This window comes from Tenrec ecaudatus, chromosome 15, assembly GCF_050624435.1.
Source record: "Tenrec ecaudatus isolate mTenEca1 chromosome 15, mTenEca1.hap1, whole genome shotgun sequence".
NCBI lineage: Eukaryota > Metazoa > Chordata > Mammalia > Afrosoricida > Tenrecidae > Tenrec > Tenrec ecaudatus.
The window spans coordinates 78,813,182-78,823,562 of record NC_134544.1 but is presented as its reverse complement, the minus strand read 5'-3'; the positions used below and the strand labels follow the sequence as shown (position 1 = coordinate 78,823,562).

The 10,381-nt window shown below is 39.8% G+C and overlaps 1 protein-coding gene across 1 annotated transcript; it reads right to left on the bottom strand.

Annotated features, from left to right (window-relative positions):
* Positions 1-545: 545 nt before the first annotated feature.
* Positions 546-1,468, bottom strand: LOC142427796 (small ribosomal subunit protein RACK1-like). Its single transcript, XM_075532922.1, has one exon. The coding sequence runs from the start codon at positions 1,458-1,460 to the stop codon at positions 546-548; it is 915 nt and encodes a 304-aa protein (XP_075389037.1). The 5' UTR covers positions 1,461-1,468.
* Between the last annotated feature and the right edge of the window lie 8,913 nt (positions 1,469-10,381).

Here is a 10,381-nt window from a genome sequence, read left to right as displayed (position 1 = left end):
GAGCCAATCCATTATTTAGCTAAAAGGTGACTGCAGAGGCTAGTTTGGGTTCAAGGTTTAAAGAGTGTCTTAAATGATTTTTTTTTAAAGTGTCTCAACTCATTGTTTGTTTGTTTGTTTACTTGGTTTTCTTTTTCAGGAATTTGAGATACTATTGGACATTTTACTCCCATTCTGTCCAGAACTTAATTAGAATGATCTGTCATGGTAACCGGCACAATCCCATCTAGTTCTGGTTTCAGGGTAGATGAAACCAGACTCGATACTGTAGACTAGATTCTTCATTGAATCTTTGACTTCTATCTTTCACTTTAATGCCAGTTGAGTAAAGACCAATAATTTATCTCAGATGGCCACTCACAGCTGATAAGATCCCAGACATGACTCTCCAAAGTAGAATGTAGAATATTACACTTTTGGATGATTGATATATATATATATATATATATATATATATATATATATATATATTTTTTTTTTTTTCAGAAAGCCAGTCTTTGAATTTCAAAAAAGCTGTGCCACACATTTCTACCGGGTGCTGATGGTCACCTGCCATACTCGCACGAGGTTATCTGTGTAACCTGCAAACAGAGTCTGGCCATCAGCAGAGAGGTGCACTGGGGTGATTTGGCCTTGCTGCTGGTGCTGATCACTTCTTGCTTCAGCTCATCAACAATGATCTTGCCCTCCAAGTCCCAGATCTTGATGCTGGGGTCAGTGGCAGCACAGAGCCAGTAGCGGTTGGGACTGAAGCACAGGGCATTGACAATGTCTCCTCCATCGAGGGTATAAAGGTGCTTGCCTTCATTGAGATCCCACAGCATGGCCTGGCCATCCTTGCCTCCAGAAGCACAGAGGGATCCATCCGGAGAGACTGTCACAGTGTTCAGGTAGCCTGTGTGGCCGATGTGGTTCGTTTTCAGTTTGCAATTAGCCAAGTTCCACACCTTGACCAACTTGTCCCAGCCACAGGAGACGATGATGGGGTTGCTGCTGTTGGGCGAAAAGCGCACACGGGACACCCATTCAGAGTGGCTCTCGTCCTGTACGGTGCACTTGCAAATGCCCAGAGTATTCCACAGCTTGATGGTCTTATCTCGGGAGCCTGAGACAATCTGCCAGTTGTCAGAGGAGAAGGCCGCACTCAGCACGTCCTTGGTATGGCCAACATGGCGGCGTGTGGTGGTGCCCATTGTAAGATCCCAGAGACGTAGTGTTCCATCCCAGGAGCCTGAGAGCGCAAACTGGCCATCAGAAGAGATGACCACGTTGCTCACAAAGTGAGAGTGACCACGCAGAGCACGTTGGGGAATGCCATAGTTGCTCTCATCCCTCGTGAGCTTCCACATGATGATGGTCTTATCTCGCGAAGCAGACAGAATCATGGCGGGGAACTGTGGCGTGGTAGCGATCTGCGTTACCCAGCCGTTGTGGCCCTTGAGGGTGCCACGAAGGGTCATTTGCTCAGTCAGGGTGGCAGCGGGTGCGGGGGTCGCAGCAGTGACAAGGATGGCTCCGGATAGCTCCCACACCAGCTCCTGCTGCTGTTCAGCGTGGAAACAAAAGCTTGGATGATATTAAGACAAGTAACCTAGCTATCCCATGAGACTATTTTATGTCCAAGAAATATTCATAACTGTGACACCCATGTCTTAATCCATAAACTGTGCAGTTTAGTTTTGCCTCTTTTGAGCTTTCTGTATATTCCATGATAAACTGTGTCTGGGTTCTCATTGATTTATTTTCTTCAGAATGCTTTTGAGTTTTTCACATGTTGGTTGTTTTGTCTTTGGTCTATCAGTGTTGACTCATAACACAAGTTTCCAATGTGTGATTGGCCCAGGCTATACCTACCTATTGTAGCGCTTCAAGGATTCAAGTGGTTCAAATGTAATTTTACTCTTGTGAATGTTACTGCCATTATTCTCGTCATTTCCTTTCTGAACTTCTGTTGCTCTGGGGAAATCACTTTCTGGTGAGAGGAAATTGTTGAGTTGAACATCATATCCAAGTTAAAATTTACTAAAAGAGCCGAAGTATTTAATATATTTTCCTGCCCAAAATGTGCATGTATAGTTATTCCATTTGCTTATCTGATGAAGTACTTTAAGGGCTTGTGATCCACGTGTACAGTGATTTCTTAGTTTGATTTTGTACTTCAAATCTCTTAAAACTACTACTGAGAAGACTTCTCATATTTTTGCACACTTAGTTTATTTTTCTCTGACAACTTACAGCAGATTTATAAACTTTGTAAAATTGCCTCAGGATATTTGTATCTTCTTTTTTATTTTTAAATTGTCTTATTTGGGGCTTGTACGACTCTTATCACAATCATATACATGCATCCATTGCATATCTTCTTACTCTTTTTTGTTGCCTTCTGGTAAATTGTTTTGAATGTTAATACAGATGAAATTTTCAGTCTATCCTCTTATGTTTTCATCTTAGTTTTTCTCTGTCCTGCTGTCATTATTTTTTAAATTCTAAAGTAGTATAGTTTTACATGATCATAATTATGTTTATCTATTTGGAGTTTATTTTTGCATAGGAATAGACTCTCCAAATTAGATAATAATTTGATAAATATCAGTCATTTTGCCTACCACTTAATTCCATATGGTGACTGTATGTGGTTCCAGAGTAAAACTATACGCTGTAAGGTTTTCAGTGGCTAACCTTAGGAGTTGGTTGCCATATCTTTCTTCTAAGGTACTTCTGTGTTGTCTTCATCCTCCAATCTTTTGTTTGGTAACTGAGCACTCAGCTGTTGATGAGTTGGTACTACTCAGGAACTTCCATTTAGGGACCCACACCTTAAAGTGTGAGTACTTGCTGTCAGAGCCTGATGTGTCATGAATTAGCTTCCCTTACAAATTGGTAGGCCTTTTCTAGGGCTGCTTATCTTTCTCTGTTGGCCTTTCTTGTGTTCCTGTATTGATACTTGATTGGGTAATGTGTATAATATATGAACAAAGGAGCCCTTTTGTCCAGTGGGTTACACATTGAGCTGCAAATGTGCAGGAGAAGATGAGTCTGCCTGCTCCAGTAAAGATACACTGGCTTGGGAGTCCTATAGGAAGCTCTACTCTGATAGCTATGCCGTGAGTTGTACTAGACGTGATGGCAGGGAGTTATGTGTGGACCAATCCAGGCCTTATTCTTTACCATTTATTGTTATTTAGGCTAAATGCAATTAAATCCACATTTTTGTGGACTCTTGTGAAGTGCAAGAAATTTTTGTGTGTGACAGTTTTGGAAACTAATCAGTTTGTGGAGGACAGTTGCTTTGGAACATGCTACCTTTTTATTGACTTCAGTCTTTTTGTATTCATTTCTTCATTGAAGTCTCAATCATACCTTTCTGACACCATTCATCCTTATTAATATTTATCTGATCATCCTGAGATTTGACTATCCTTAAAACATGAAATATACTCTTTCCTGATCCCCTGTGGTCAGATATTGTCCCCTCCTGGAACAAACTCTTTTTGGCTATTCCCTTAGTTAATTCCATCACATCCTTCAAATCACTGTTTTCAATGAATTCAATTAATTAGACGACTAATGGCACAAGATGAAAACCACCACTAGACCAAAGGATCCTATAGGCAGATACACAGCATGATAACACAGTAGAAATCAGGTGAGAGAATACCTATGTGTGCCTCCCCTCATTTTTAGGACAGTTGTTTATTCTGGGTGCTAAGTAGACCAATCAACTAGACTCATTGAAAAGAAAGCCTTTCTTGTTGTTAGCTGCCATCTAGTTTTCTCCAATTCATAGCAATACTATGCACCCATGGTGATGTAGTGTGTTATGCATTTGGTTGCTAACCACAGGTTCAGAAATTCAAACCCCTAACTGCTCTGCAGTAGAAAGATGAGGCTTCCTACTCCCTTAAGGAGCTGCAGTTTCAGAAACAAACAGGGGCTGTTCTATAGTGTATATGGGATGCTATATGCCAGAATTGGCTCAATGACTGATTATTTTTTTAATGTACAACAGAACAAAACCCTGCACTGTGATCTCAGTACTCTGAATTCAATATGGTCAGCATTTTCCTTTGGGACTGGAATGGTGGCTTTGGGCTCTTCCCATATTGATCATAAACTTGAAAGTCCTCATTTGCATTTCTTGTAACTATTCCCTTTTTGGTTTACTTTGTTGCTAGTGCTTCTTCATGATCCATTTATTTTTCCAGTGTGGGAATTTTCATGTAAACTAATTGCTAATGAGCTTTTCATTTGGTGAGTGACAATGGAGCTTTATTTTGCCCTTATGTTGAGAATGGAAGTCTGAGCAACTGAAACCTAAATGTGTTTTTGTTGTTGTTGTTTACTATAATCTTTCTTTTAAACATTTTATTAGGGGCTCATACAACTCTTATCACAATCCATACATATACATACAGCAACTGTATAAAGCACATCTGTACATTCTTTGCCCTAATCAGTTTTTAAGCATTTGCTCTCCACTTAAGCCCTTTGCATCAGGTTCTCTTTTTTTTAAATGTGCATTTTTAAACTCATCACAGAACCCTTCTATGTTGTTAGAATTTTTTTTATCAAGCCAGGGTTCATGGGCTAGTGTGTCTTAAAGTGAGTGATCATTGTGTTAATCCGTACACAAGCTCCCTAATATAAATATGCATGTGTTACTGCTTAAGCTCCATCTCTGTTGCATTTCTCATACAATTGATAACCATTTAACATTGTGGTTTTGTTCTTGTTCATTGCTGTGGAGTCATTTTCAACTCACAGTCACCTCATGTGTCCAGGGTAGAACTCCATTGGTTCTGGAATGGTGTGCCCTCTCAGAACAGATTGGTCTTGTTTTGTTTTGATGTGTTCAATGCTGTGTCTGTTTTGCCTGGGTTTTAATATTACCTCAATCAACCTAATAATGCAAGAGCCAGATAAATGGGCCTGAGGTAAGCAGTATTATCTGAGATTCATGGATTTTCCAGGGAAATGAGTTCTAGTTGTCTGAATTGAATAGGCTGTTTTCTTTGTTTCCTCTTTGTACTACACAGAAGACCTCTAGATCATCTCTGTAATTGTAATTTATGACTGACAGAATAACCAACTATAGGCATATGAACAGAAATGTAGTTGCCAGGAATTTAATTGTAGACACATGGGCCTGCATGCTGACCCAGTTCAACAAGTTACCATTTGAGCAATACTGAAATTGTGATTAATGTTGGTGACTTTCTTCACCTGTTTCAATTGGAAGCAACATCTGCTTAAAAGAGACAAGAGGACTAAAAGCTAGTGTGGCAAAATCTTTTTTGGAAATTGCTTCAAATTTGTAGTGGCTGAATAAGTGCAATGTTTTATCATGAACTGTTGTATGGAAGAGACCCTATTGATTCATTGGTTTAATTGATTGGTTGCTGACCATACCCTCTGTGGTTCAAGCATACCAGCCACGTCAAAGGAGGATGATGAGGCTGTTTGCACCCATGCAGATCTTCATTCTTGGAAACACTAATGAGCAGTTTCACTCATTGTTACATGGTCAAAATGAGTTAGAATTGACAGCACTACATTTGGGATTTTTTTTCATCGTAAAGGAATGGAATTTAGACTTGTGGAGACTTTAAAATATGTCACCTGATGCATTGCTGTGTACGAAATTCTTGAAAGACTTATTGGATCTATATCTACATTACACTGTCATAGCAGAATTGTAGAGTGACCATGGCAGCTCGTGTCACTGTATGATATATTCAGTTGGCTATGCTGTGAACTGTTAGCATCAGAGTACAGCCTTTTCTATGTTGTTGTTAGGTGTCATCATGTCCATTCTAGCTCATAAAACCTTTTATATAACAGAAGGAACACTGCCCTATCCTGCACCATCCTCACAAATGTTCCCATGTGTGAACCCATTTTTACAGCCCCTGTGCGAATCCATTTTGTCAAAGGCCTTTCTCTTCTTTGCCTCTCTCTCCCTTACTAAGCATGATGTCCTTCTCCAGGGACCTTTCTGTCCTGAAAAAATGTGGGAACAAATGTATGACAAGTCATAGAGTTCAGTCCCACAACGGAGAGAGTCCCACATCATGTTCAACTAATTGCCTTCCATGTCTGCAAATGGGAAAAAATCTTGGAGTGGACCATCTCAAAGCCTAGTGTATAAGTCCTAGGATCCTTGCACAGTTTAACAGTACTATGTATTTAAGTTCAGTCAACTTATAAGAAAACTGGAATCTAACTACAGTTTCTCAATCAGAAAATAGAAGGGCATGCTATTGGGATACTTTCATTTCCTGCTTTTTTTTCAGTATGTAACCTTAGTGTGTATTCATGTGAATATCCAGGTACTTTTTGAAGGGAGCGGTCTATAATAATTGCATTACAGTAGCTTTGTGTCTCAGAGTGGAAAACTTTTGATGATATCTGTATTCTATTGTTACCTATCTTTCACTTTGCTGTTTCTCTTTTCAATACATGGCCTGTCTCCATGAAGCTACAAAATACTCAAGAGTGCAACCATACAGTGACTGAAATGTAGGTGTGTAACAGAAACACTACAGAAATTTTCATAATTCCCTCAATTAATCATCTCTTTCATGAGGTAATGTGTCAGCTTTTAGTCACCTAGAATTCTTCAAGAGGATATCATAAATCCAGGGCCTTGAGTTGCTACTTTGTTAGTTCATACCAGAAGTTCTCCAATGGCTAATGAGAAGCTAAAAGGAAAAAGAGAAATTCTGCAGTGTTTCCTAGTTGTTGTTGTTATTGTTTTAATCATTTTATTGGGGGCTCATACAACTCTTATCACAATCCATACATATATCCATTGTGTCAAGCACATCTGTACATTTGTTGCCATCATCATTCTCAAAACATTTGCTTTCCCCTTGAGACCCAATATCAGCTCCTCATTTCCCCCTTCCCTTCCCACTCTCCCCTCCCTCATAAACCCTCCATGATTCAAAAATTATTATTATTTTGTCATATCTTACACTGTCTAACTTCTCCCTTCACCCACTTTTCTGTTGTCCATCCCCCAGGGAGGAGGTTATGTGTAGATCGTTGTAATCGTTTCCCCCTTTCTACACCTTTCCTCTACCTCTAGGTATCACCACTCTCACCACTGGTCCTGAAGGGGTCATCTGTCTGGGATTCCTTGTGTTTCTAGTTGCTATCTGTACCAATGTACATACTCTGGTCTAGCCAGATTTGTAGGGTAGAATTGGGATCGTGATAGTGGGAGGAGGAAGCACTTTAAGAACTAGAGGAAAGTTCTATGTTTCATCGTTGCTACCCTGCACCCTTACTGGCTCGTCTCCTCCCTGCAACCCTTCAGTAAGGGGGTGTACAGTTGCTTACCAATGGGCTTTGGGTCTCCAGTCTGCACTCACCCTCATTTACAATTATATGATTTTTTGTTCTGATGATGCCTGATACCTGATCCCTTCAACACCTCAGAAGCATCAAAGCCCACATGGAAGAAGCACACCAGCCTTTGTGGTCACAAGGTGTAGAAGGGACCAGGTATCAGACATCAAAGAAAAAAATATCATATCAATGGGTGCCCACCTTCCTGATATGATCACTGAATACAAATGTGTGCATAAGCAAACGTGGTGAAGAAAGCTGATTGTGCCCGGCTATCAAAAGATATATATAGCGTTTGGGGTTTTAAAGGCTTGAAGATAAACAAGCAGCCATCTAGTTCAGAAGCAACAACGCCCACATGGAAGAAGCACAGCAGCCTAGTTGTTACCTTGCTTTCACTCTGTTTCATATTTTGATAAATATTCTGGTTGGTCCTGTGCAAGGAGGTGAATTTCTCCCCTCCAATGAAAGAGATGATTTGAATGTGGAATCGGGGTTTTAGTTTTGATCATTTGTCTGGCTTATGTTATGTGTTCTGACTGTTCTCTATTCTGAACCATAAATATAGAAAGGAGCGAGATTGCAGTTTGTCCCAGACAAACTGCAGAGATAAGCTTATTGTGCTAAAAGAATGCAGTACTTGAGATAGCGTGTAATTAGTGAGTAAGTGAGTCTAGTGAGTGAAGGGATGAGCTAAACCCTGATGGAAATCCTTAGTAGAATACAGACCCATGTGTCTAATCCCCATGTGAAGTCTCAATTTCCCAGGATGGCCATCTTCCCTCCTTTCATATTGGAGTGCATGGTACCTTGCTGAACCAGAATATATGGGATGTTATAGGACACTGTAGATGTTTGAGAGGTGGTTGTGGACTTCTTGGAAGAATGGGCATTGCTCGTCCTTTCTTAGAGGAAACTCTATAGTCATGTGATGATGCTAATTTTTAACAATCTGGCCTCAGTAGGTATGAATATTTTTATTAAACAGAAATAAGTCATTCTCATCAGTGCTAGTCCAATATTTTGGGCTCAGTAATGGGAATACTTTCTTAAATAATCAAGTGGAATTTTCTCTCAGGGGCATGCATGTCATGCCTTCCCCGTGAATATAAAGCTCTTAGTATCACATTAACTTTTTATATCAAGTGTGACTACAAGTCTACTAAGTTTCCTTACATGTTTTAAATGTGTTGACCTTCTTTAGTTCAGAAAGAATATGTGTGCCTTGTGCCTTGTAAACACTCTTTTTTACAAGTTTAACATGAAACTTTTATTATAAATAAGATTCACACCCACCAAAAAATCCAAATTCCTACAGGAATATAACATTGGCTCGCTGTCAGGGAAGTGTTGATTATCTTTCCAGACTCCTTGTGATGTGCCTTTCTCCAAGAGCAGTATGTCAGATACACCTTTTCTCCCTCACTTGACACCAGTGTGGTGGGAAGCGGTGTTAGGCTGGGTTGTCTAGTAATATGAAAGTATAGATGCTCAGATGCATAAGAAAGAGCTATACATCACGAAGTAAAATTTTATTAAGAGAACATCCCATCCCAGTCCAACTGAAACCCATGTGTCCAATGCTCGCTGAAGCATCTGTGTTGTGATGACTTCCCAACCATAAAATTATTTTCATTGCTACTTCATAATTGACATTTTGTTAGTGTTATGAATCAGGTGACCCCTGTGAAAGGGTCGTTCAACCCCCCCAAAGGGGTCACGAACCACATGTTGAGAACCGCTAACTTAGAGGGATGTTTGTCATTGGACAAGGCTTTAAGACCTTAGACACTATTCTTTCTGATAACTGGCCACCATCTAATCTGTTCGCCACACATTGCCATTTACTTACATTGCAGTGATCCATGAATGAGGGATTGAGTATTGAGCAGAGTCACATGAGAAGAACAAATTGTTCTTAGGTGAGAGCTTTGATCAAATGTAATTTCAAGATACTTGCATGCATCTAAGGTATACGTATACATTTATGGTCCACTATAGAGGCAGCATTATCAGCTTGAAAATAATGTAAGAATTTATATGGTAAATTTGGTATTTGTAAGAACAATAACAACTTGGCCAATGATGTAGAATCTGAATTCCTGTAGACTTTTACACTAAAAGTACACTTATTTTTTTAATCATTTTATTGGGGGCTCGTACAATTCTTATCACAATCCATACATACATCCATTGTGTCAAAAACATATGTACATTTGTTGCCATCATAATTCTCAAAATATTTTCCTTCTACTTGAGCCCTTAATATCTGCTGCTCATTTTCCCCACTCCCCCCACCTCTAAAAGTACACTTATAAGGATTCCAAATTTCATTGGCAGAACACTGTTGAAAACAATATGGATGTGACATACAGGAAAAGGCAAAACCATTTTCTGAACTGAGACATCATAGACAGCAAAGGAAATGTGAACACGGCCAGTATAAGGAAGTTCCAAGTTGTTTATCATTGTGTAAAATCAAAGCAATAGAGATTTGAACCAATGCCCAATGATCCAAAGTCCAGGACCTGAGGATAGTAATCCTCTGCTTCCTCTCAAGCTTGGCTGCTTCTGGTTAAAGTCCAAAGGAGTGTTTCAGGGTCTTTTCTCCTGCATCAGGTGTGTTGAAGGCAAAGTCCAGTTCACACAGTGAGGTCCTCAAAATCAGTCTTTTTGATGGGACCTCTGGTGAAAGCTGTATTTAAAAAACACACTGAATGGCAAAATCTGGTTAGCCTACTGCATGTGGCCTAGATTGCTTATAAGCAGAGAAAAAAGTTCTTCCCTAATTACAGGATTCATAACATTATACAAGGTAACTTCTCTCACTGGCAGCCTCTGCATGGCAAGTTGAGCATTTCTCTAAGGGCAAACGTTTGTCTAGGGTTTGTTTCTTAATGAAGTGAGACCACTCCCTTCAGACCTGCAGGTAACGCTTTCTTTTCTGGTCATGAGTTTCTATACTTTCTCTTAAATGAATATCGGCTCTGACAGAAGTGAGGATCTCTGAAGGCAAACAGTTCACACA

What these genes read in the sequence shown, in the direction of transcription:
- LOC142427796 (XM_075532922.1), bottom strand. Translation starts at nt 1,460, where the DNA reads ATGACCCTTCGTGGCACCCTCAAGGGCCACAACGGCTGGGTAACGCAG.